The 27199-nt window shown below is 34.5% G+C and overlaps 8 protein-coding genes across 9 annotated transcripts; 5 read left to right on the forward strand and 3 right to left on the reverse strand.

The window, feature by feature from the left end:
- The first annotated feature begins 2532 nt into the window (after positions 1 to 2532).
- Positions 2533 to 6577, forward strand: LOC108832422 (uncharacterized). Its single transcript, XM_056985858.1, has 3 exons — positions 2533 to 2703; positions 6151 to 6302; positions 6375 to 6577. The coding sequence occupies exons 1-3, from the start codon at positions 2533 to 2535 to the stop codon at positions 6502 to 6504; spliced, it is 453 nt and encodes a 150-aa protein (XP_056841838.1). The 3' UTR covers positions 6505 to 6577.
- Positions 6578 to 8545: 1968 nt separating this feature from the next.
- Positions 8546 to 9815, reverse strand: LOC108860139 (uncharacterized). The gene has a single exon (XM_018634043.2). The coding sequence runs from the start codon at positions 9370 to 9372 to the stop codon at positions 8581 to 8583; it is 792 nt and encodes a 263-aa protein (XP_018489545.1). The 5' UTR covers positions 9373 to 9815; the 3' UTR covers positions 8546 to 8580.
- A 1124-nt stretch (positions 9816 to 10939) lies between these two features.
- On the reverse strand, positions 10940 to 13271 carry LOC108860136 (probable inactive receptor-like kinase BSK12). Its single transcript, XM_018634041.2, has 9 exons — positions 13008 to 13271; positions 12775 to 12910; positions 12435 to 12568; positions 12277 to 12343; positions 12122 to 12207; positions 11774 to 11962; positions 11543 to 11692; positions 11335 to 11448; positions 10940 to 11245 (listed from the first exon to the last, which is right to left on the reverse strand). Exons 1-9 carry the CDS (start codon positions 13269 to 13271, stop codon positions 10991 to 10993), a joined length of 1395 nt encoding a protein of 464 aa, XP_018489543.1. The 3' UTR covers positions 10940 to 10990.
- Positions 13272 to 14872: 1601 nt separating this feature from the next.
- Positions 14873 to 15766, forward strand: LOC108860137 (putative cysteine-rich repeat secretory protein 61). Its single transcript, XM_018634042.2, has 2 exons — positions 14873 to 15211; positions 15287 to 15766. Exons 1-2 carry the CDS (start codon positions 14873 to 14875, stop codon positions 15743 to 15745), a joined length of 798 nt encoding a protein of 265 aa, XP_018489544.1. The 3' UTR covers positions 15746 to 15766.
- A 976-nt stretch (positions 15767 to 16742) lies between these two features.
- LOC108863414 (putative cysteine-rich repeat secretory protein 61) lies at positions 16743 to 18688 on the forward strand. The gene is made up of 2 exons (XM_018637835.2): positions 16743 to 17072; positions 18137 to 18688. Exons 1-2 carry the CDS (start codon positions 16743 to 16745, stop codon positions 18587 to 18589), a joined length of 783 nt encoding a protein of 260 aa, XP_018493337.1. The 3' UTR covers positions 18590 to 18688.
- A 139-nt stretch (positions 18689 to 18827) lies between these two features.
- LOC108863413 (protein ALTERED PHOSPHATE STARVATION RESPONSE 1) lies at positions 18828 to 22037 on the reverse strand. 2 transcript variants are annotated; one of them, XM_018637834.2, is made up of 4 exons: positions 20723 to 22037; positions 20294 to 20508; positions 20003 to 20226; positions 18828 to 19927 (listed from the first exon to the last, which is right to left on the reverse strand). In XM_018637834.2, exons 1-4 carry the CDS (start codon positions 21774 to 21776, stop codon positions 19231 to 19233), a joined length of 2190 nt encoding a protein of 729 aa, XP_018493336.1. In that variant the 5' UTR covers positions 21777 to 22037; the 3' UTR covers positions 18828 to 19230. The 2 variants fall into 2 exon arrangements, with proteins under 2 accessions (XP_018493336.1, XP_018493335.1); XM_018637833.2 differs by having other exon boundaries at positions 20294 to 20514; positions 20723 to 22026.
- A 1674-nt stretch (positions 22038 to 23711) lies between these two features.
- LOC108860983 (NEP1-interacting protein-like 1) lies at positions 23712 to 25052 on the forward strand. Its single transcript, XM_018634819.2, has 5 exons — positions 23712 to 23950; positions 24056 to 24234; positions 24331 to 24414; positions 24505 to 24663; positions 24740 to 25052. The coding sequence occupies exons 1-5, from the start codon at positions 23824 to 23826 to the stop codon at positions 24860 to 24862; spliced, it is 672 nt and encodes a 223-aa protein (XP_018490321.1). The 5' UTR covers positions 23712 to 23823; the 3' UTR covers positions 24863 to 25052.
- A 1172-nt stretch (positions 25053 to 26224) lies between these two features.
- Positions 26225 to 26676, forward strand: LOC108860783 (uncharacterized). Its single transcript, XM_018634635.2, has one exon. It carries the CDS (start codon positions 26298 to 26300, stop codon positions 26565 to 26567), a length of 270 nt encoding a protein of 89 aa, XP_018490137.1. The 5' UTR covers positions 26225 to 26297; the 3' UTR covers positions 26568 to 26676.
- The last annotated feature ends 523 nt before the right edge of the window (positions 26677 to 27199 follow it).

Genomic DNA, 27199 nt, shown 5'->3' on the forward strand with positions numbered 1-27199 from the left:
CTTCTGTGAGGATAATATATCCTATATAATTAAAAAAAATTATAATATGTAATGTCTGTATGGTGGGAAACATTTGTAGTGTATTTTGTGTACTTTCACGTGTTTTTTTGGTAACTGTTGCTTTCACATGTTAGAACAACGTATATGGATCTTGCCCATCTGATATCTTAAATCCACACGTTTTCTGCTGTTAATAAGTCGTTCGTGTCCGTGTTGCGGGAAGCAACGTAAATGATGCAAAAAGAAACTAAAGAACTTTTGAGCTCCGTGTGCATGCACATGTCAAAATCGATGGATAAGGATCTTGTCTCATTAACGGTCGTGTAATTTTAAACTTTTTATAATTTTATCTTTTTGTTAAAGAAAACTTTGATAATTGGAGAAATGTCTCATATCTTTTTATATATTGGGAAAGTCACATAAATAATATTAAAAATATTTATCACAAATAACACTGAATCTTCAAAATATCATTCATCCAACAAAGAAAAAGACTAAGATAATGTTATTAGTTGTAGATGTTAAACTCAATTCCAACAGTTTTAAAATGTGAAATCTTTTGAATGATTCATTGATGATTTATATCTCTTTCTTAAGTAATCTTAAACCTTTTTATTATTTTTTCATAAGTAATCTTAAGTAATCTTAAACATATGCCTTATCCTAACTCTAATTCCCTAAATATATTAAATCATAAACTTTAATCACTAAATTTTAGACCCAGATATAAAATATAACTTAATTGTATAATATATCATTTAAATATTTTAAATTTTGTTTTAGATGTATTTCAGTAATCATATGGCTAAATGTGTTTCCTTTCAAAAAATTACAAATTTTATTTTAAATAAATTTACAAAAATTATGAATGCAAAGGGTAAAATCAATAACTTTTAAAAATTCAAATATTGTTTGTTTCTTAGAATTCAGTAATTATTACTTTAACTAAGTACACAACTTAACAAAAATCAGAACTTAACTATTTCATGATATACAAAATTAGATGCTACAATTAATTATTCTAAAGTTCTAAATGAAATGATGTGCTCTTTGTATATCAGAGTCCTCAGTGAGTTTTACTATATATGTACATGGCTAACTTTATAAATATTAATTTCAATAATAATTTCAAAGTTTATAGTTTTCTGAAGAATCATATGTGGTACAATGTATTGAATCGATTGGTGTTTTTTAGGAATTCAAAGTATTTGTAATCAGTTTTAAGAACTATTAAATTTACATGATCATCAAAAGAATACAATCTGGAGGCTCAGACTTGCATGATGGGTTCATCCACCTGCAATATGGCGCTTTTTTGCCGTTTTTGAACCATCTCTCAGAAAAAAATATCCCAATAGACCACTTGCAATTTAAACTTATATCCCAATAGACCACTTGCGATTTAAACTTACTAACAGACTAGTTATCTAGTAATTCTGTTCTTGAAGAATGCCTCTTAAAGAGTTAGCCAACAGTTATCTGAGTTATAATAGCGGGAAGACTTGACCTCAGAGAAATGGATGGTTTTGTATTAAAAGCAACGAGTGCGAAGCATCCTCTATATTACGGTGGCTGCGAGCACAAAGTTAGATGATGTTTGTTTTCCAAAACATAATAAAAATTAAAAAAAACAATTATAGAAAGTAACTGATGCAGATGTACATGTACATGAACATATTGGTAGAATATTGAATACCACTTTTGATTTTTTTCCTTAAAAATTGATTTATGCATATGTACTATATAGTCCATTTAAAAAAAACATTTAAATATTTATGACAAAATTAGTCAACTACTGGGTACAAATCAAATGCTTATTTTTAATAAATCTATATTATTACATACATAAATATAATAAAATAAGACATCATATTTAACTATTTTGATAAAATGATGTTGTAAATTTATTATAATTCTTTTTAGTTTAAAACTAATTAATAGAAATGAATTAAATTATTAATATGGATCCATGCGTAGCGTGGACAGAAATTTAGTTTTAATAACAAATGCTTATAATCATGCTTGTGTAATAATAACTAGATTCTTATTGTTAATATTCATTTAAGTTTCAACAATAAATGTTGAAAGAATAATTTGATTAACTGTAAAAACTAAACATTTCTCAAAATGAATAATTACAATGTGTTTGGAATTAAAAAAAGTTATAATATCAATATCTTTTAATATTTCCGAGATATTACAATATATTTAACTTGTATATATGGGAGTATGTTTTGTAAGGATTAGAAAATCAAGGTTGTTGCAGTCGCATTACTAGAATAAATAATTAGTTTAACCTATAAATTTATTAAATTAAATATGATGGATTAGAAAATACATCTATATAAGTTACTTAAATTAGAGAATTGATTTCAAGATCATTAATACTGTTAACATAAACATTGAAGACAAGGAACATTGTTTCGCCGAGAACTATATATAAATATATGTGTTGAGCTCTTATCTCCTTTAACATTTCATTTTCTTAAAGCATTCTTAGTTATAAAAGTTAATTGTTAGAAGTTTAGTAAAATGGATCCCGATATGATGATAGAAAAAGTGTTAACAGACACCGATCTGTCCACACAGGGTTGGCTGATTTTACCAACACAGAAGATCGAGAATATAGAAAAGAACCTGGGATTTACGTTACCCCGAAATGGTGCTCAAGTGGAAATTCTGGACAATGACAAGTCCTATTGGGTAAATCTTAATAAAAACAAAGCTGGTTATCATATCGGAGATGGGTGGAACAAAATCAGAGATGAAAGAGATCTCAAAACAGGCGATGTCATCCAATTATATTGGAAAGAAACAAAATTCATTTTCTCGATGTGGTGAGTCTTCTTTTATTTATTTATAAGTAGAGTTTTTTTTTTTGAAATGTGAAAATTATTTTTCTGCGTGTATTTTTTTTTTTAATTTTAATTTTTTTGCTTTTTCGAAAATTTATCTCTCATTGATTACACATCTTATTGGTTGATATTTACATATATATATATATATATATATATATATATATATTGTTTTACTGAACCCTTTAAAGAAGATTTTTTTTGATGATCCTGGTATCCGGATGTTTCCGAGAGAGATTCGATTATCGCCTAATGACTGTCCACCAGAAATCTAGACTTAGTCTGCCGGGGAGCTCGCCGCCTAGTGCTTTTTGTGTGTTAACTAATTATATTTTGGGTGTGTTTTTTATATGTATCATAACCAATAATTCCATGCGATTTGCATTAATTGTCATCTAATTATGGATTTTTTTTTTGGAATTTATATGACCTTAAAAGCCATATGAAGAAAACAAGTTATTACTAGATTCTGACCCGCCCTTAAAAGGGCGGGTATTTTTTTGTTGTTTTTTCAATACAAAGATTGATAATTCTTCGTTTTAATTATATAAACTGTGACATGATCAAGTTTCAATTATGTGGGTTTGTTATAGTGTGTACAGTAAGACGAACTTTAAGATGCGTCACAACCGTTTTATGTTTGTAAATAAGTTAAACAATGGTTTTATCAAGTGTTTTGAAATCCGATCCGGACCCGCGGTTGAACCGGAAAATCCGGTGATCCAAAATAAATTCGGGTTGGGTTTTGTAAAAAACTCCAAAATTTAAAAACCCGCAAAACCCACTAAAACCCAAAATCCGGTACCGGTTGAACCATTAGATAATTTTTTTTAGTTGTATATCAAATGAAAATAAAAATATAAAAAGTTAAGTTAAGTATTGTAAATGTTTATTAAACATAAAATATATACATATCTAAACTATTATTTTATGTTTTAAAGATATTTAGAAAGTAGTAACTTTAGTTTTATATATTTTTATATTTTTTATTTTATTAGCTAATATATTATTATATAATAAAATTAATTCATTTATTAATCTGCGGTTCATCCGCGGTTTACCTGCGGTCGATTCAATGACCCAGTAACCCGGTAAATTGTCCGGTTCAGTGTCCGGGTCGGATTTCAAAACATTGGTATCCGAAATTCTTACTTGAGCTATTATATAATTTTAAAGATTTATAATTTATATAAAATATTACTAAACATATAAATTGGCCAATAATATTTTTGATTAAGTCTTATCCTCGTGTAGTTACAAAATTTCAATCTCTAATATCAACTTATTAAAACTATTGCAGACTTTAATTTATGATATTGATATTAAAAAATTTATGGAATTTAAATTTGATTATATAAAAACATAACCCATTTAATTAGTTAGTAAGTCCATCTAAATGTTGAAATAGGCCCACAAAAACAAATGACACTAATGCCATTAATGAATTTTTAAGTTTGTTCATATCATTAAGGATAATTTTGGAAAACTTTAAAACATTCATTAAGGGCATAAATCAGGAATGATTCTGATTTAATGGTATTGATATTAATCTGCGGTTCATCCGCGGTTTACCTGCGGTCGATTCAATGACCCAGTAACCCGGTAAATTGTCCGGTTCAGTGTCCGGGTCGGATTTCAAAACATTGGTATCCGAAATTCTTACTTGAGCTATTATATAATTTTAAAGATTTATAATTTATATAAAATATTACTAAACATATAAATTGGCCAATAATATTTTTGATTAAGTCTTATCCTCGTGTAGTTACAAAATTTCAATCTCTAATATCAACTTATTAAAACTATTGCAGACTTTAATTTATGATATTGATATTAAAAAATTTATGGAATTTAAATTTGATTATATAAAAACATAACCCATTTAATTAGTTAGTAAGTCCATCTAAATGTTGAAATAGGCCCACAAAAACAAATGACACTAATGCCATTAATGAATTTTTAAGTTTGTTCATATCATTAAGGATAATTTTGGAAAACTTTAAAACATTCATTAAGGGCATAAATCAGGAATGATTCTGATTTAATGGTATTGATATTATTGTTATTAATTATCTTGTCCTTGTTTTGTTTGGTAGTATATTGATTTTGACATTGCTATTGTATTAACTTAATCTAAAATATTAATACTGAAGTACAAATAACTATTTCCCCTTAATTTTACACAAATATTACCACTGCATGCCACTGCCATCACAATTAAAAAAATGTGGCTTATTATTATTGTCTTTGGGCTTTCTTTTTAACATGCACATGGTCCATCCTAAAGCAGTCTTAAATTTTTGATTTTTTTTTAATTAATATACATTAATGACATTTAAAGCTATTTATAATAATTGATACTCACTCTAATATTTTTCTAATACTACGCGATCTTTCAGTTATATTCACTCAGAGATTTTCCTAATCCTACGGGAAAAGAATATAAACTATTTATTGTTAAACAGCTCGATGCAAATAACTAACCATACGAAAATCTTTCAATGTAATCTTGACCACCAAGTTCTTTTCTCTACGAAAATCTTTTTAGATATCTTGACCACCAAGTTTTCCTTTTCTCTACGAATATTCTTTTTCCCTAATAGATACTAAATAATAAATGTACATTTAATTACTTTTAAGATATTTTGCATTTGATTGTGTTTTTAAATTATAACTACCAAAAATAAAATATCGAACTTAATGACATTTAACCTAACCTGCGACATCTTTCACCACCACTATATATATCTCATCATCTATTCTCCAAACCATATCCCAAAAAATATTATTTCCATATATTAGTAAATTGGGCCTATTTGCTATTCTGGCCTATCATAATATAATTTTTAAAACAAAATAATTTGGGTACATTTCCTTTACTTTTTATATTTAAAAAATCCTGTAATTAAAAGTTTAGAATATTTAAACTTACATACACAAGTTATACTAAATTATAATTAAAAAAGTACACACAATAATATTTTCAAAATTATTTAATTTTGGTAAAATATCCTTTATTTTTTAAAAAATTAGAAATCATGTAATTCAAAGTTTAGAATATATAACCTTACATACACAAGTTATAATAAATTTGAATTTTAAAAAAACACACAATAATATTTTCATTCTAAAAAAATGGATATTTATATAAAATCATACTTTTTAATCAAATACTCAACAAACCGAACAAAAAACACAAATATAAGTTCAACAAATATGAAAGCCTCTAAATTTTTATTTACCATTTCATCTTTCCAAACATACACCCGCGCGGGTGCGCGGGTCCAAAATCTAGTTATCTTTACTTGCTTACTTGCTAAGGTGCGAAAACCCGGTAGAGAACTGGTTATGTCTTTGTTGTAAAGAGGTTCTGTGCAGCCGTTTTGTGAACAGACATATGCTTATGCATCATCAACAGACTGCTCACTGCCTTGCACTCAGCTACAGGTATATGCTTGCTTGTTCTTTTTTTTTTTTTAACTTTACTGCAACTTATGCTTAATTCTGCTGCGAGGACAGTGACTTGTCAGTGTGGTGCTTCTGCTGCGAAGCGTATCTTGATGCTCAGATCATATTACAGCTGAGACCAGTTCACCAAGCTACTTATATTCTCAAATTTGGCGAGGCTCCTCCCTTACCCCAACTTTGAACATTCAAAGCTCTCTTTTTTTTTAACCTTTGATGATTTTGTATCCCTGGATGTTTTTAGGGATGATGATTTAGTATATATGCTATTTATGGTTCCGTGAAAGCCAGTGAGACGATATTAATTATCAAACTAGATACTGACCCGCCCTTTTCAAGGGCGGAAATTATTTAAACAAACTTTTCTAATTGTTACCGAGATTAGAATATACAAATTATAAAAAAAAAATAGTTTTTATATATATAGTTTTTGAATAATATTGTTTTTGGTTATAAAATATACACATTTTTTAAATTAAAACTTGTACAGTGAAACCTCTATAAATTAATAATGTTTGGGACTACACCAAAACTATAAAAAAATTAATTTATAGAGGTTATTAATTTATCGATATAATAATTGAACCAAAAATTCAATGTTGAGACTATAAAGTTATAATATTTAGTAAAAAAAAATTAGTGTATATTAATTTATAGAGTATTAATTCAAAGAGTTTATACTGTATATAAACGTTAATATGTGTGAAATTCAAAATTTATAGGTAAAATATTTAGACAATGCTTTTAATTGTTACTGAGAAAACGAAAAAAATCAAATAAACTTTAATTCCATAAAAAATAATGTGTTTTTTATTATAATATTATTTGTGGACATATAAACAATCAACAAAAGAAAGAGAGAAGAGAGAGAAAAGAGAGAAAAGAAGATCTGAAATTGGTTCCGGCGTTCGGCCGGCGCGTGAGCGTCCGTGCCGTCGCCGGAGCCGGTCTGTCATGCAGTAAAGATAGTGGGCCTTCGTCTCTTCCATGTCTCCCCCGTCTTCTGCCTGTCGGAGCTCTGGTCAGTCGCCGAAGGAGGTGTTCCTGTTCGTGAAGTCACGATGCGGTTGCGGAAAGGATGGTTTGGTGAAGAGACCAGTAGTTTGAGTTTTATCTCCGGGAGACGGAAGCTTTCACAGATCCGTCGCCGCCGGTCTTTTGTCACCGTGAGGAGGATTCTTCGACAGATCCGCCGTGTCGGTTTTAGTCACCGGGAGGTGAGGGCTTACACAGCCTTATCTCGCCGGGTTATGGTCCCTAGGTTTTTAGGGTTTCGTCTTTCATCATGTTTTAGTTTTTAGTTTGCGTTTTGTGTTCTTGGTTGGTGTTCTCGTCGGTGGAGGAGGAAGCTCCACGGCGGTAAAAGCGATGTGGCTCGTGAAACTATCTTCTGGGTCTTGTGCGAGAAACGGTGGTGGATGAGATCTCGCCACGGTGGCGATTGATTCTCTTCGGTTTTAGAGACCCACGGTGGTCAAGAGGCTTGTCGGGAAGATCGACGGAGACATGATGATCCGGTGTGTTCCGGTGTGTCGTTGGTCGAGTCTTCCGGCGATGAAGAGTCGAGAAGCGGTGCCGGCGAGATGCTCTCACGACACGTGTCCCCTTGAAGCCGAGGATGGCAACACGTGTCCAAGCTTGGATCAGTTCGATTTGCGAGGCGGCTGCAGACTCGTGGAGAGGTTCTAGGGTTTGTTTCAAGTTGGGCCGTGTGGTTTAGGCCCAATTGAGCAACTTTTGTGGTCCGGTAGTGGTTGGGCTTTGATTGTAATGGGTATATGTATGGGCTTGACCCTCTTTTTTATTATTAATGAAATCTCATTGACGAAAAAAAAAAAATATATATATAAACAATATTATATCATCTTTAAAACAGCTTTCTCGAAGATACCAGATAGACAAGATCCTTAATCGTCGATCTTTAGCATGTGAAAGCACAAGGCGACTTATAAATTTTATGTTTTAAAATATTTTCTTGAATCACCTATAGCGTTAAATATTGCATAAAATGTGTGAAATTCAATAAACTCATTAATCAGTTATCTTATTGTAATCAAGAATCGAGTTGGTGTCAATGAGATTTAGACGGTGAAATATGGAAGTTATATAGTCAATGGTGAATTGCCTGTTTTTTTGTTTCTAGAATGGACTTGTTCTTTGATGATTAGCGAATCAAAGATTAAAGGAATTAGATGCTTAGAATTGAGATTTAAATATTTGAATATGTTTCTATTATCTTTTCTTTACAAAAATTGTAGCCTTAATGGCCTAAGGTATTAAGAATTGAGAGTCGGTATTTAATCAAAGACTTAGAGAGTGATTCAAGTCCATCTTCAAGATCTTGAATGAACGACTCTAGGATCTGAACGTCCTCCATCTTCAAGGTCTTCTCGGACTGAAATCCGGAGTCAACCCTTGTGAATTCGTTTGCTTGAGCTTCACATGTAACTTTCTTCTTGGTCATTAGCTTTGAGACGGCTGACCATTTGCCACAAGTCTTTGCTCCAGATATGTAGCCAAAGAGAGAATCAAACAGAGCAATTGTAACCGATTCTGCTTCTCCAAAGAAAGCCAAAGATTCTTCCTTCTTGTCTTCAGCGTGTGCAACCTTTAGAGTCTTTTGTACTTTCTGAAATGTCTTTTTGACAGCTTTTCTTGAGGCTAAGTATTTCTTCACCTCTCCGGAAAGATCACCGCGCTTTCTCCTTAGAATGGATTGAATCTCCATGAGACTTTCTTTCATCTCTGATAAACCATCCTTGGAACTGTTGCACAAATCCAGGATCCTGAGAGATCCATCAAGAAGCTGCTCGACGGCTTTCTTGTTTTGCTCTTGAGATAGAGCCTGCTGTGTGACTGGTAGGCAGATAAGCTTGTCCAAAGACTCGTGTAGCTCTTGAATGTTGTCAATTCTTTGACAGAGAGAAGAGCTTGAAGATGTTGAGGCTTCCTCAGAAGATCTCAAACGAGCCAACTGCTCACTGACATGAGCAGCTTGTGGGTGACTTCTAGAAGGGAAACTGTTAGAGCGAACGTGGAAAGAGATAGCCATTTTTGTTTCTGTTTTGTTATTTGTTCTTGAGAAAGCTAAGATGTTTGTTCTGCCTTTTCATTGCCTCTCTGATCTCACATATATACACCACAAAGGAAGAGAGACAAGAGGAATCTAATGGTGTTTAAAATATTAAAATCATTAATAAGATGTTTGTGGAATGTGTCTTTTACCTGGTTACAAAAGGCATCTCACGTAATATAAAAGTAATGGATCCAGATCTCCTTAATATCGGTTGTCTCTCTCTAACCATCCTCACAGCTCAAATCTCCATTAAGATCAAGTTCCTTATTGCATATTTGCACGAGTGACAATAAGACATGTCGCTGATGTGTCTGAACCAAAACGGTTGTTTATGGAGTACAATGAGCTGTAAGGATTACATGTACACAAGTACAACCTCCGTATTGCGAACCTCGGATCTTGTCTCACTAAATTGTGTGACAAACTTCGACACATCCATCATTTCTTGCGACACTTGTGTATTCATGTTCTTGATTTTTATGGATGGAAATAACGTAGATCAAAGACAAAAAGGGTCGCTAACATCGTCTCTGTCGCTGTTCTAATTCAATGCATAATACATATACATTTAATTAAACTTTGTTGGAGAGTAAGCAAAGCAGGCTCTATCTAACCTCCAAAGATGGAATCTTCGCCTAAATATATAGTAGACTAACAGCAAAGAAACTTCAATTCTCTGTTACCCAAAAGCCATCTTAGCCGTGCTCAACCTAATGTAAAAGAGGCAGAAGTCTCAGCCCTCTCTTCACTTACGACCCCCAACTCTTAAAAAATAATAATTCATTACCTATTTAAAATAAACTTTATTTTATATATATTTTAATTAACCAATTAAATGATATTAATCTTCTGCTGACAAAAAAAAATGATATTAATCTTCTACATTTATTTGGGCTACTCAATTTCTCATTTTCTTTGTCTTGTGAGCCTAAAATTTTAAACTCATAAACCATCATAATTTCCTAGTTTATTTAATCAAATGTTTTTCTTAGTTAAAATAGTTTTTCTACAATTGTTATATTGATATATAAGTTAACAATTACACTTAGTAAATTTAATTCACTTTAAAGATAAAAAATATTGTCAAATAAAGATTTACTCTCTTAAAATACTAGGCACAATACAGATAATTAAAATTTTATTTTCTTTTAAAAATGAGAAATAATCTTAGCTCCAATAATTTTAAGCTTTAAATTGAAAATTTTAATATATACTGGATCTTTTATTATAATACAAATATTTTTAAAATATAGTACCAAAATCATATTAGTTTAATTGTATTGTCCTTTATAATTTTCCAATAAGCTATTTAACTAGTGTACAAAAAATATTCTATGTGTTGTGTTTCTACTATTTCATTTATAAGAAAATAAAAAAACTATACAAATAGTGTATAATAATTAGTAATAAATTTCTGTTTAGCCTCAGGCCCCCAATTACCTTCTTACCTATCTAAAATATAGTCACTGAGAGAAGAAAATTGAGAAACACTGCCAAGAAAAGGTTTCACCAATTTTTCAAAAAAAAAAACCCTTATGTCAGAATTTACACATTAAGCCTCGACCGAAAATCAGAAGTATATAAATCTTCAAAATCACGATTCTTCCTCATGGTGCTGTCTCTTTGCTTCAAGAAGAGTTGCTTCTTTAAAAGTATCAGCAGAATCAGTGATCATGTTTAATTTGGATAGTGCCACAGACTGCAAATAGAAGGCAGTTGGCCAATCAGGGAATATTTGTTGTGCAAGCATCCCATCTTTAAGTGCTCGATCTGGTTGATTACAGAATAAATAGCATAGACAACGCCTAGCATAAACACTTGGGTACACCATTTTTCTAGATTCAATTAACTGTGGACAGCAAACAAATAACAGATTTAGAACAATAGTTCTTACTAATATACAAAGGAAGATTGTATAGGGTTTATACTATTAGCTACCTGAGAATAACAGTCAATGGCAGTTTCGAAGTCTTTCTCTAGGAAGGCTTGATCACCGCGTTTTCGAACATCTTGAATATCTTTTACCTCTTCTAACCATTCTTCGAAAGATAACTTAGCTCACAAACAAACCCAATAAATAGAATAGTTAGGCTCTTAATGCAAAATTAGCAGCAGAATCATGATTTAAGTTGACGAGTTTGGTTACCTCAACGACTTCCTTGTCATCATCTGCCATCACCAAGATTTTATGAATAGCTGTGAGGTCCATTTTCAAACAGGCATCTCCTAGTGTCGAAAGTTGATTCAAAGACACCTCTTTATGCTTTGCCATATCAATCATTCCATAAGATGAGGCCTGCAAGCAATAAGATTGTTTTATCATGCATGCAAAAAAATAAAATCAAGAATGCAACTACTACTACAATAATACCCTTACATTTGTTTTAGTTTGCAAGGTTTCAAGAGTTGTCACAAGGTCTTTTGTGTTTAGGCTCTCTGTATCCTCGTACTGCAAACATTGAGAAGCAAGTTTGAAAATTATAGTAGCTTCTTCGGCAGAGAACTTTCCCTTCAAGTTTGGATCAATCAGCTCAACAACACTCTTGCCATGTATCATTTCAGGAGCCTTAGAATCAGAAAATAATAACCGGTTAATGTGATTAATATTTATAGTCTTTGTACATGGATCACGTTAAATGTTTCACAAAAATAAGAAAAAATGGCAATACTTCCACATATCAGCCTACTTAAGTAGCAAGTATCAGACTTGAACAGAATCACTTACATGGCTTGGAGGAATTTGCTTTCCACTTAGCAAATTCACAAGGAGCGTACCAAATCTAAATATCAAACTTTCAGAGTTCATACTTCCTACAAGAACAACATACATCATATTCTGATAATAATAACAAACCGAATAGAAAAGTACAAATTGATTACCGGTGGCTCTTTGATCATCTTTGAACTCCTTCATCAACCCAAAACAGGATAGAAAAGCATCACCGTCCTTCAATATCCATTTTAAAAAAAATTAGCTTCCTTAGACAACAAGAAGGCATAGTCATGAAAATGCTATCGGGAAGAACTATTATATATACCTCATCAAACAAAACCGAGTAAGCACTTAAATTATTGTAAGATGTAAAGCCTCCACCACCACAGTAATCTAATGCTTGAGCTATGCAAAAAGCTACTCTCAGTCGCATTTCCCATTCCATGGTTTGACTTTTCTCTGTAATTCGCAACAGAAAAAGTTCAAACTAGAAAATGTTAACAAGTCCCGATTCAACCAATTGTAAAAACATAGAATGATAAACGTTAGTTCGACATGTGTTCTAGTCACAACATTTGTCTGGAACCCTCTAAATCACAATATGTCTCCTAAACCACCAATGTTATATGTGAAAGTAAAATAAGAATGAAGATAGTGAAACATACGATGGAACAAACGTTTAGCAAGAGTATCATTTGGCATGAAATCTGCGACAAGAAGCCTTTCATTTCCATCACAGCAATATCCAATCAAATTCACTACACTGTTGTGCCTTAACTTCCCAACTCTATGTGCCTCCTCCTGGAAATGACAAAAGGAATAACCAGAATCAAACCCGCTAAAAGCCACTAATAACCGTTTCAACGTTGAAAACCTTATTCGCACAAAGAAAGTGTACCATAAATTGGTTAGGATCAGACCAAGCCATATTCATAAATTTCTTAACAGCAATGAAGCCACGGTTACGCAAACTCCCCTTATAGACGATATCAGAGGTTTCCCCTCCGTTCTCTGAAACGATATTTTTCAAACAAAAATTTTCGGTGGCCTTGTTCAGATCGGAGAAGGAAAACTTTGTTATCTGTGGATCACTTCCTCCTTGGTTTTGATTGGCATTTTGTGGAGGATCTTCCATGGAAGGCGATGAGTTGCAACAACCCATAATTTTTCAGCGGGCAAAATAAGAGCTTTAAAAGTATTCCTTTTATTATATTGATGCATATTGTAAAACGGAATTTTATTTTATTTTGTTGTCGTTTGACTCTGAGGCTTGGTGTCTCTTTGTTGAGGCTTATGGTGTCTCTTTGTTACAAATACAGCATTCATGATAATAATGACCCATCATTTTCGTGCCAAAATTAGAAGATTTGTCTTATTCGTCATTCAAAACTAAAAGAGCTTATTAATATATTTTATCTTGTTTTTTGGGATCATTAGAAAGATATTCGTAAAGCCAAAATTGTGTTAGCATTTTCGTAATTATGCAATGATATTGAGGTGAATATATTTTAAAAGGTTGATTTTATGTACTAAAATACTATGTTATCTCACATGAATTTGTTTCAAAACTCGCGAAAACTTCATAAAAAAAATTTGCCCAATAATTTAAAATTTTATAAATCTAATATTTCTTGTGAAAAAAATGTTAACCCTTTTGCAGTTTGACTAATTACTCATACTCTTTAATTTCTTATATATCCAGTAAAAGTTTTCTTTGACTATTTACTCATACTCTTTAGTCTCAAAGTTTTCTTTGTTTACTGATTTTTATTTTATTTTGTTGAGGATTAGTGTCTCTTGATTACCATGTCAACGGTATCATTTTGTAGCAGAAAAAATGACTATCATTTTAGTGCCAAAATAGAAGACGTTCTATCTAATTTTTCACTATATTATATATATATCATATATTTTTTCTGTGTCCAAATTAATGAAAAATATATCTATAAAAGATAGAAATATAAATTTGGGTATAAACAATTTTATTTTAAAAAGTAATTTTTATAAAATAAATAGTCGAAACTCGAAACCAATAAGAATGAAAACAAAATGTACACAAGAAAATAAATTAAAATAAATGAAAATATAACGTTTGACGACTGTCTCTGTCATAATCATTTTCAAATATTGAAATTTCAGTACCAATAAATTTACATCATTTCAACATCTAGATTCACATTGCACCAATTGAACTGTTGGATTTTGTATTCAACACCCATCATAAATAGTCTTATGGTGTTCTGAGTCAACTTTGACCTACTCTGGATGGGAAAGCATCAGATAGTTCCCATATGGAAACTCTGCGTGGTGGTGACACGTGATAGTTTTCTTACGACTAAATATTACTCTTCACGCAATCAAACATCGAATATATTTGAGATTCAATAATAAGTTTTCGCATTTATTTAATAAATCTATACTAATAAAATAAACAAACTTTTTTCTTATCACTATTTTGAGTTCTCGATAACTTAACGAACTAACAACAAAATTTGATTCAAAGATAATAAGCACAAACTATGTATACAGAACGATTATAAGTCAATTTTTGATTTTTTTACTTTTTTACTTTTTCACTGCCCTTCCTTCGCCGCATGTACCAAGTCTCTCAACTCCGAACTCTTCTCTCGTGTAAGATAACACTACAAAAACGTATTATTAACATAATCTTTTCATCCAAGTATTTAATAAAAACAAAACAGCTACAAAAATTCCCTATATCTTAATCAACAAAAAGAAACACCTTCCAAAACATCGAGAACAATGTTTTCATCATCTGTCTCAAAACGTACTGTTTTGGTCTCGATCTTGGCCGTAGTGGCCTTACAACTCTTCTTTATACGCAGTGTTACATCTGTAAACGAGACCAATGCGTATCTATACCACAAATGCTTCGAGAAGGATGGAAAATATAAACCAAAGAGTTTATACGAGGAAAACATCAACTTTCTCATCTCCAACGTTTGGAAAAATGCTTCTGTAAAAGATTACATCTATGGCATTGAGGGTGAACGTCCTAACACCGCCTACCTCGCTATCCAATGCCGTGGTGACTCTTACGGCTCCAAGTGTGATACATGCCGCGCCACTGCCTACTCCGAGGTAAACATAACTTGTATCGATTTGTTTATTTGCGTTTGGGTTTTGTGTTTATGGATATGTATGTATATATGACAGCTACGTAAAAGGTGTCCGATGAACAAGGGGGCAATCATATGGTTTGACCGATGTCTTCTCAAGATTTCTCCGAACACTTTCCAGAAAAAGGTGGATCTCAAGAACAAGTTCTATATGTATAATAACAGGAAGAAAGTGAGAGATCCGGTGTCGTTTAACGCTAAGACAAAGACTCTTCTCACCAAGCTGAAGAAGGAAGCCACTCGTGGTGGTCCAGAGAGGGAATTTGAAGTGTATTGGTTATACGAGCAAGCGGATATGAAGCTAGACGGGAAGATGAAGCTATACGGAATGGTGCAGTGCACGCGAGACATAGGGCAGAAAGGTTGTGAGAAATGTTTGGATACGATTATTGGGGAGCTTCCTAATTGTTGTGATGGTAAAGAAGGAGGAAGAGTAGTGAGTGGGAGTTGTAACTTTAGGTATGAGATTTACCCTTTTCTTGACACTAAAAGATGAGAGCTCCATGTTTTTTTGTGTACGTGGGATTCTTTAACATGTTTATATCAAGAGATAATATTTCGTTATTTATTACATGTTTCTTGCTGTATACGTATGTCTTTAGAGTGTGGCATAAGGTAACTAATTGTCTCGATTGTATGCACGACATTATATCGTTTATTGGCTGTTTTACAATTTATTAGGTTTCAAGTATGACACAATACATGCATTTTCTTGTTATATCCGTCTTAGCTTTGAAATAAATATCATCTCTCCTCTCTTTTCTTTTCACCAACATTTAAGGTTGATTACTTAGCTAAGTTATTTTTGTTTTCTCGAGGAAAATATTTATCATAGATTGTTTTGGTGATTTGGGCTTTGTATCAGAAAGTTTAGGTAGTAGAGAAACTATGGTTATCAATAGATTCATCTCTCCTGCAATTTTGCATAATGTATTTCCCTTGTTTCATATTCGGGAGTCTTAAACACTTCAAACTCTACCACTAAAATCAGCCTTCTCTAGATTAAACATTTTCCTGATAAGGATTTCTTATGAGAAGCTCACGGCGTGCTTAACTAATGTAGAGAGTTCACTGATGGAAATTTGAGTTTTGCAGGTTTGAAATTTGTTTTATCAATTAAAAATTCATGAACCAATAATAATCTCGAATTTATAAAGATTAGTTTTCGTTTTGTTCAAATGGTATTAGGTTATGTAACTTTATATGTTGATGTGCTTTTATGTAAGTTTAATTTTCGTTCAGTTTGATTTAAGTATAGTACACGATTATAAGAGTTTCAATTTTTGAGTTTTGACCTTTTCACTTCCCTTCCTTCGCCGCATATACCAAGTCTCAACTCCGATCTTTTCTCTCCTGTAAGATAACACAACGAAAAAGTATTGTTAACATATTTTATTCATCCATATAACTAATTAAAAAAACAACCAGCTATAAATTCCCCTATATCTTAATCTACAAAAAGAAAAACCTTCCACTCCAAAACATCAAGAACAATGTTTTCATCATCTGTCTCAGAACGTACCGTTTTGGTCCTTATCTTGGCCGTAGTAGCCGCCATACAACTCTTCTTTATACACAGTGTTGCGTCTGTAAACGAGACCAATGCGTATTTATACCACAAATGCTTAGAGAAGGATGGGAAATATAAGTCAAAGAGTCTTTACGAGAAAAACCTCAACAGTCTCATCTCTAACACATCTGTAGAAGATTACATCTATGGCGTCTATGGTTATAGTCCTGATACTGTCTACATGGTTATCCAATGTCGTGGTGACTCTTACGGCCCCAAGTGTGATACATGCCTGTCCACTGCTTACTCTGAGGTAAACATAACTTTTATCAATTTGTTTGTTTGGATTTGTGTTTATTTTAGTATAAAAATGTCAACACTAAACAGAAACGTTTAGATGACAAAAAAAAACAGAAACGTTTAGAAACTTTTAAAATTTTGATTCAGTAAACACAAACTCCAAAATTACATTGAAAATTATTGGTCAAACTAGCTTGTCAGTTTTTTTTTTTTTTTGGTTTAAACATCAACTTTTTCATTAACCAATGGGTTTAGTCCATACACATTACAACCACATTGCCTCACCAGAGTCTTAAACCACATGTGATCTAGTGGATGAAGATATAGTATCACATAAGCTTGTCAGATTTTAGTTATATAAGTGGACAAACATCAATTTTAGTTACATTACATATTAGTTAACTATATACGATGATTTCCATACTCTACGACTGAGGTAATTTAATGGAGATCATATGAAGAGAACTTAAGAGCATCCTCAGTGGTAAGATACCCACAAGAATATCTATCCAAACACAAAACTATTAATATTTTTTTTCAAAATCCATATGTCTAACTTAAATTTAAATAATATGTGAATGGGTTCCGCACAAATTATATTTAGATATCTCAAATGAGATATTCTCTTCCAAATTTTCATTCTCTTTTCATATTGAGTACAATTTATATGACGATAGGCATAGACTAAAGAACTACAGTAAAATCTCTATGAATCAATATATATGTATGATAATATTTTATTAATTGAGAAAAGTATTAATTGTTTAAGAGGTACTTATTTGTATACAAAACAATTTCGGATCAAAAAAGGCATGGTATTGGTTTATTAAAGTGTTAGTTTAATTTATTGAATATTAATTTACTAAATGATTATTCGTGTTTGTTAAATATTTTCAAAATAGATATTTTACAAAAATAGAAATATTATAGAGATGATGGAGGTTCTACTGTATATGTTACACGTAAACTAGTCCTTCGGTGTCATAATATTCTTTTTATTGTGGTTTTGTTATGTACATTTAGTATATATAATGTTGCTGTCAAAAATAAAAAATATATATAATGTAAATCTGTCAGCTCCGTAAAAGATGTCCTATGAACAAGGGGGCAATCGTATGGTTTGACCGATGTCTTCTCAGGATTTCTCCGACCACTTTCATAAACGAGATGGATCTCAAGAACAAGTTCTATATGTACAACAGGAAGAAAGCGAGAGATCCGGCGTCGTTTAACGCTAAGACAAAGACTTTTCTCACCAAGCTAACAAAGGAAGCCACTCGTAAAGGTTCGGAGAGGTCTCCTGCACAGGAGTATTACGAGCCTGGGGATATGAAGCTTGACGGGAAGATGAAGCTGTACGGAATGGTGCAGTGCACGCGACTCATATGGAACACAGATTGTACGAAATGTTTGGATACGATTATTGGGGAGATTCCTAGTTGTTGTGATGGTAAAGAAGGAGGAAGAGTAGTGAGTGGGAGTTGTAACTTTAGGTATGAGATTTACCCTTTTCTTGACACTAAAAGATGAGAGCTCCATGTTTTTTTGTGTGTGCTCTCCTTCACTGGGATGCTTTAACATGTTTGTACCAAGAGAGAATATTTAGTTATTTATTTACATGTTCTTGCTGTACAAAGAGAAGAAGCTGGTCAAAATGATCTTCTCAGCCTATAATTAAGGCAGTCATGAAAGTGACAATAAGATCTTGCTTGGAGTTGACAAGCGGTTTTCATGAATTAATGGTAGTTTTTTTGTGAACTTTTGTACAGATTTTAAAGAACCCTCATAACATTTCCAAAGTATTTTCTGTTATTATATGTGCAACTAATAATATCAAGAAACCGTTAGGAAATATGAACACAGAAGAAGTCTATACATCCCTCCTTCACATCTGTGGCAAGTTATCAAGCATGGCATGTAGCCAACCATCCAGTTCTTAACTAGTACAAGCATCGACCCATCTCTTATCCCATGTCCCAGCAACCGGTTCTGGCCTGAGTTTGAGAAAGATGATATGTTAACTTCCCGGTGAGTTAAGTTACAACCATAGATGGTTCAGGTCTGGTGCTCCGGTCTACAGACCTCCACAGAGCCAAGTTAGGGCAGTTCATGCAACCATGGCCAGCCATAAGAATGATCATCTCCACAAGTGTACAATCATCTTTTTTTGGTTAGTCTCCCTCTGATTCTTGAGAGCTGCTATCTTTTTCAGCAGCACGTTCCAAGAGATCATCATAAGCTCTCATAGATTCCGCTGAAAACCTCTCCATAGCTTCAAAAATACGCCGAAGACTAACCTGTAAGCTTTCGCTACTAGCGTCGCTTTGGTAAACACTGTTATCTTCGCCTCCACCGACCAGAACCATTTTCCTTTCCATTTCTTGAATCTCTTTCTGTATCCGCTGTTCCTCACCACCATGCCCTATCATCCTCTCCAGCGTTTCTAACCTATCTTGTTCCCAAAGATGAAGCACGCTCGTGGCGAATCTGCGCATGGCCTCCACAACTTCCTTCTCAGATATTCTATCCAAAGCTTGCTCCCACTGGTTACAGATAACGAAAATCATCGGAGCCCCGAGACGACCAGGAGAAAAAGGAACGATCCCATCAGGAGTTTCCTCAGGTTCGTAGATAAGACACTTCATAAGCCAACTATTGAGTCCTCTCACAAAACCCTTTTGCGCACTAACCCAGCTTGAGAAACTCAGAATCCAATTTATGAGTTCATGTCCAAGCACCCTTGTAGCCTCGAGATGATCATCAGGGAGTTTTTGGCTCGCTCTGATGGAGCCTAACCCTCTGGCTTCCTTAATAGCCTCACACTGACTTCGATGGCAATCAATCATTGACTTCCACATTCTGCTAAGCCTGAATGAAAGAGAGAAACGAATGAAATAAGAAAGTGAACACACAGATTGCATCTAAAACTTGTTCCAGCTTTACCCTTGGATCAATTGATTCAGTTGCAGCCATAGCTCTTCGTCTCTTATCTTGTTGATTGTAACAGATATTTTGTCAACAACTTGAATAGCAATCCTTATCTTCGTGGACAAACTTCTCACAAATTTTCTTGTTGAATCAACTTTAGGAGCATCGGTACCTCTTTCATCCATACGCTTCAGCTTCCTTAACTTTCTCTCGTGTAATAAACGCAGTTTTTCCTCAGCCTGCACACAAAAACTGAAGATCAAACCACGAAAGAACACATCTACCTCAGTGAGGATTGGAACATACCTTGACTTCTTCGTAGAGCTTCTTCTCCCATAGGTGTAGCTTGTGCAATGTGGAAGAAAGATTACGAGACCTCAATGCAAGCTCGGCCTCAATATCTGCGTAAGTAGGTGCAGCCGCTGCCGAAGAAGAGGCTTTAGCTTTCTTAGAGGTTGATGGTTGAGACGACAACACCACAGAGGGCGATGAAGTTACTTCTTGTATCAGCTTCGACGAAGCTGCTCCTATACATGCACAGATAAGTTTAGTAATAAACTAAGAATGGTTCCAACACAGTAAAGCTGCAAATTTTACCTTTTTACTGGCAACAGAATCATATATTGACAAAAAAACCATAAATATATATATGTTCACTAGATTCTATAAAGGAACACACTTTCTGCAAAGGAATCCATCAAAAGGCAACACAAAGAACAGATGAAAGGTACGGACCATGTTTGCGAGCATGAGGATGTTTGCCCACTTCAAGCATCACTGCAATCTCACTTGCTGACTCTGCAGCTCTCAAGAACTGAGCTTCTATCTCCTTCGCAACCTCAGGCACCCCTCTCCTGACACCACCGCCGCCACGTGGCGCTGCACTACTCCTCCGCACTTCCTCCCCGCCACTCTCGACAACTTTCTTCTCCACGACATGAACCTCTTCTTCTTTCTCAACCGACACGCTGGGCCTAGTCTGAAACAGAGAAGCCTGACCACCACCACGATCACCACCTGGCGGCTCTTCCTTGTCGTCAACGCTAACCGGAGCTACGAGTTTCTGCTTGCCATGTACTACTTCCTTGACAACCTCGCGATGGAAATCATCGTCTTCCAAATCGGGAATACCCTCTTCCTCTCTAACCTCTCTCGAGTCCTGAGTAAGAGCGTACGGAGCAGCGTAATCGAAAAGGTTCAAGAAGTCCCAACCCTCTGACCTCGGCGGCTGCGGCGGAGGAGGAGGCGGTCTCGAAGGTCCGTAACTCGGATATGGAGCATAGTTAGAGGATGACGATTCTCCGCCCAAGTAATTGTAAACTCTCTGAGGGCTCGAAGGTCTCTGCTCGTAGACGAGAGAAGGAGCCATCGAGCCGTTCCTCATGTAGCTCATACGCAAATACGAAGAAGACGGAGGAGGATCCGGATCCGGGTACCGGGTCAAACCCGGATCCTCCTCGTCGAGATGGTGATGGAGAGGAGACGAGTGATGCAAGGAGTCGATTTCGTCGGAATCCGAGTCGAATTCGATATGACCCGACCCGGAATCCTTGGGTGAGTCGACTTCTTCCGGAGGCGGGTCGTGAGAGTCTGCTCCGGCGAAACGGTTGTGGTGATGATCGATGAAGGTGCGAAGAGAGTGGCCGATTGCTTGGAGGGATTGAGTGTAGGCGAGGTGGGAGTCGGCGAGGGCGTAACGCTGCTGAATCGCGGTTTGGAGGAAACCGCAACGGTCGAGACAGAGCGCTACCGCCGGGAGATCGTCGAGCTTGGAGGTTGTGCAACCCATGGAATCAATTATTTGTTATTCTCCCCACCCACTGATTCGCGAGAATCAGATAGTTATTACAAATCATGAAGAGTTTTAAGGTTTTTCTATTTATTAAAAAAGTGAGCGAGAGAGACTTTTAAAAGTTAGGTGAGAGAAGTAACTAACTATATGAGGTAAAGATGGGGATAGAAAGGTTGAAAGTAATTACAATATATTGAGGTAAAGGAGTATTTTTTTTTTTTTTTGAGAAAGGGCCTAGAAAAGTAGTATTGTTTTCTCGAGAAAATTAAAGAAGAAAAGGGAAAGTTAGAGAGGAGGAAACCGAGAGAACTTTTTCTACTTATTTGATGAGTGTTTTGATTTCTTTTCCTTTTCAATGTTGGAGGACGGACTAATTCTACTTTTGTTAAGTTTGAATCATACCAAAACCATTGAACTTTATTATAATTTTATTAAATTTTGATTATTAAACACGAGACGGTAACGTAGACAATTATTGTACCTATAATAAGTTGTGAATTAATCACACGCAACATTTCATAAAATACAACCAATTACGGAAGGGTGAAATGATGATGATGTAACCAATGGCCAAAAACACAACATACTGCAAAATATTGAACATGCTTACGTCCGATTTGTTGTAACGCTTGAGATAATAATTACAACATCATTGCATATATCATTAGTGTGCAGTTTGCTTTCCAGTTCCAGTTTACAAGATCCTTTTCATTTTCAGTATCTAAAACATGGAATCTACATATTGAGAACGATCATACAATCAGAGTATCACCACCTTGAGAGGTGAACTTACTTTCAAGAATGGCTTTTTTTTTTCAAGTTTACACAAACATAGATTGTTGATCAGGGTCTGCTTCGAATATGTTACTTGTGTTGCTGGCTTTTCTCTTTGAAAAAAAGAAAAGAAAAAGCAAGAGTATCAGCTCGAGAACACACACACACAGTATGATATGAAGTCACTCACAAAGGGAGGAAGAAGTAAAAACTTTAGCCGCTAAAAAGAAAGAGTAATATGAGTTTCACCCACACATACACATTACTTGATGATATCACCAAAGGTAAATAAAGAAGAATGAAAAATAGTGTTAATTTGATGTTTGAGATGGGGATTGGGAGGAAGGCATATACTGTTTTGTCATGTGTATTGTTGATTCTGAGATATCAGTTATTTGGTCCATTTTGGGAAGGTGGGCGTGCTGTAATCAAAAGGAACAAGTGGTCATCAACAAAGTGGTTGCGTGTACACAAGTACAAGGTCTGATCCAATGTAAGTAGTAGACGCATTTGTTTCAGGACCGGAGATAATAATATATTTGTTGGGGACAATAATAAAAAAATTGTCATCTAGCGGTAGTGGTAACAGTTGTTGATTATTCCACTAACAGATCTGGGCTCAAACCTCTACCATTATTTATAAAAAGTAGGCGAAGAACTTTTTCGGTTTCTGGGCCAAAGGCCCGGCTCTGAATTAGGTACTGATTGTAGCTTAATAAAATGCGGCAAGGATGGCGGAAATAAAAATTCTGTTATATGGGGGATTGAGCGCATTTTGTTGATGAAATACGGTTGGAGTTTGTGTTTCACATATCTTACAAGAAGTATAAAAAAGTGTGGGTGTAGTAGTGTTTGGTAATTCAAAAGACAAGTAAAGGGGACAATGAGCATGTTCGAAGAAAAAAAAAAGTCAGAAGAAGAAGTGAAGAAGTGGGCCCTTGTGCTTGCCTCCTTCTCCTTCCTTTTAGTTTGTAAAAAAGTCAAGTCTTAACCACTCTTTGATATAAAATTCAATCCACTCTTGTTGAAGATAATATTCTTGTAATTTGCTTAACCCAACGCGTGATTGTTCTTAAGAAATTAAAAGTCAGCGGAGAGAGAGAGAGAAGAAGGTTCGTTCCGTGCTTATTGGGTAATCTCCAGCCTCTTGTCGAATAATAAAAGGAGAACAAATCAGAAAAATCCAAAAAAAGTCATTCCCTCCTCTCCTTCGGTCCTTCCTCTCTCTCTCTCTCTCGAGCCATTAGCATTTTCCACAAGTCAGAAAGAAATGGATTCATATCATCATCTCTCTCCTGTCTCGCTCCTCCATCGGATCAAAGATTCCTTCCATTCAACCGTTTCCTCCATCCTCGCCAACCTCTTCTCCGCCCTCTTCACCTTCTTCTTCGCTCTAGGTTTCCTCCCCTTCCTATTCCCATCATATCATTCTTTCTTCTTAAGCCTCTTATATTATATATAATCTCAATCGTGTTTTTTTTTTTTAATTTGGTTGAATGCAGTGGGGACTTTGCTAGGAGCCTTGACAGGGGCTTTGATTGGCCAAGAAACAGAGACCGGTTTCATCAGAGGAGCAGCCGTTGGTGCTATTACTGGCGCTGTCTTCTCCATCGATGTCCTTGAGTCTTCCCTTCTCCTCTGGCAATCCGATGACTCTGGTATTGCTTGCCTTCTCTACTTGGTAAAAAAACCTCTTCTCCTTCCTTCTTTTCTACTCAATATTCTGATTTTTTCTCCTCTTCTCAACCCTATTTTCATTGTCCACCACCACCACTAGATTGACGTCATTGCTAGCCTTTTGAGCGGGAGGCTAGTTCGCGAGCGTATTGGTCCTGCAATGCTTAATGCTGTCCAGAGTCAGGTAAATTCACTTTTTATTTGATGGATCAGATCATTCATCCATTCACTCTCTATTTCTCATTTTAATAATAATAATAAATAATAATACCAGATGGGAGCTATGGAGTCACAATTCCAAGACCAAACTCATGATATCTTCGCCACTCCCATTTCAAAAGGTCTCACTGGGGATTCTCTCGACAGGATCCCAAAGGTCCTCATTACTGACACCTCTGGGGAGATGATGGTCTCTTGCTCTGTTTGCCTTCAGGTTTCTCCCCTCCCTTGCCCAACTAAATAGGAAAATTATAATTTTAAATATTGACATTGTGGTGAGGACGATACAGGACTTTCAGGTGGGAGAGACTGTTAGAAGTTTGCCGCATTGCCATCATATGTTTCACCTACCGTGCATCGACAAGTGGCTTGAAGGGCACGCTTCTTGTCCCTTGTGCAGAAGAGACCTTTGAATTCTAACCTCTCATCTTATTTATAAATGAGGTGTTATTAAACCCATACACACTACTAGTTGGTGTTCCTTGATTATTTAGGTTACACATCAATCATTGTAATTTGACTCATCTCTCTGATTTTATTTTAATGTATAACTCATTCTTGGCTTTGGCTAGATATTCAATTTATAGAAGAAAGTTTTGGGAATAGGTTGAGATCAGAGTATCTCATGTCTCTTTTCTTTGTCGCTGTACACAAGTCTTTTTGTTATCCTCCCCCTGCATCAACATTCTCACTTTGATCATCTTTATGAAATTCATATGTGGATGTAACTGAAACTCGCAATGTGTTCTCATACGCCATTACGGACTTGAACATGCTGACGGTCATGCTCTCTGGCGGTGCTGTGGGAAATTTCCCTCGTTTTAAGATGTTGTTCACTCTCTCAACTATCAAGTCATCTATCCAGTTTAAAGACATTGGTGATCAGTTTCAGTTTTAGCAGAATCAGTGTTGATCGAAAACAAAAAACAAGAACAATTTGGCTTTTGAAGACCTTTAGAACAAATTAATGCAATTTTCTCTTCTTAAACCGGTTTACTCCGGTTAACCGATTGTATCTCATCATGATGAGATGAACGTAACTACATAAAAGCATATACAGTTTTCACTCTTAGAGAGATTCTCCAAATGAAATCTTACATTTTGGGAAATATTGAAAACCAGGTCTGAAACAAATTTAGATGATTTTAATAAATTGCAGAGATTTATGTGATTTTTCTTAAACTACTCTAGAATATCACCTAAAACCATGAGATTTGAGTTTTATTTTTTTTAACTAAGAAATTCCACCCAAACACCCTAAAATCACCTCAAAACTTTAAAACTCCACAACTTAAAATATTTTCAATAACAGTGGATTTCAGAGTACTTTACGAAATGTCAAGTTCAATAACAGTGAATTTTAAATGAGTTTTTAAAATTCATGTTTGAATAACAGTGGATTTGTCATTTTAATACAAATCACCTCAAACTCTCGGTTGAATACAACCTCCCTAATGTAGCTCAGGAATGAACATTTTCTATTTTCATTAAAAGAAACAATTTTTTTTTCTCACTGATCTTACAAATTTATTATTTATATGTTTTTATGTCTTTAGAAAATTAGAAAAGGAAAGAAACCTAACCAAATTACTTAAGTTAGATAAGTCTTGAGAGTGCATGTAATGTCGATAATCCAATAAAAAAAGAAGATAAAATCCTATTCGGATATGTATATACGACCGCCTTTTTAATACCAAAGTAAACTAAGAAACGAGTAATTAGGCCATATATATAAACAACTTAGATAGATCAACTCTCACAGATCATAACATTAATCTACAACAGCTTAATTTTTCGAACATCAACAGCAAGAAAACCCTAAAGCCCTGATCAAGTTTCTCTTCGACAATGGCGAATACTTGTAGAATCAGCTTTATCTGCATCATGGTCCTCTTGCTCTTCACTAATCACTTAGCTCTTTCTTCTTCTGCACGGCTCCGATTTATAGAAGGTCAAGATCTTGTTCACGGGAAGCAAAACAATCTGTTGAAACTTGATGAGATTGAGAAAGCTGATAGGGCACGTCTCGGTTACTTGTTTGGCATGATTGATGAGGCAGAGACCAATCGCGTTGAGGAGGTTGATTGTAATTTGTCTCTCGCTTCCGTGTTGCTCTAAGCCTCTATATGTTCGAAGGTCTTATAAGCACGTACGTGCTCATAATCTATGATGAGTCTGCTTGTACGAGGCATGTGAAAGAGAACAATAGCACATAAATTTGGAAGTTTACTGTCTTTCTGTTTAGTTTTTTTGTTTTCGTTTTCTTTTTCTTGTTCAATAAGTTAGCGTTTAGGGTTTCGCACTTAGGATATAGTTTCGTTGATTGATGAATAATATGAGAATTGCTTGCCATCTGTATTACGTGTTATGCACTTTAAACAATTATATATGTTACTTTCTATGAAAAGATTGTATCTGCTTGGGGACAGAGATCAATTGTACATCCAATGGAACATATTAAGGATACTGTAACATAGAAATATTGCATACACCTTAATATGTTTGGTATACATGATGCGATTTACTCCATAATCCTGATTTGTTTGAGAGCCTTTCAAAGAACAGACCCGTTGAGGCTACAAGTACATCCCTGTTAGATTCAGGCTAACCCAAGGAAAAGCAGCATTACACTAGTAGTATCACTATCACTTAGACTATCTCCATTAATTAGATCATATATAGCTCTAATCAGACAGTGTATACAGCTTCAAGGCAGAAAAATTAGGAGCCACAAGTCCAGTGCCGTCCCT

This window comes from Raphanus sativus, chromosome 5 (genome assembly GCF_000801105.2).
Source record: "Raphanus sativus cultivar WK10039 chromosome 5, ASM80110v3, whole genome shotgun sequence".
NCBI classification, from domain to species: Eukaryota; Viridiplantae; Streptophyta; class Magnoliopsida; order Brassicales; family Brassicaceae; genus Raphanus; species Raphanus sativus.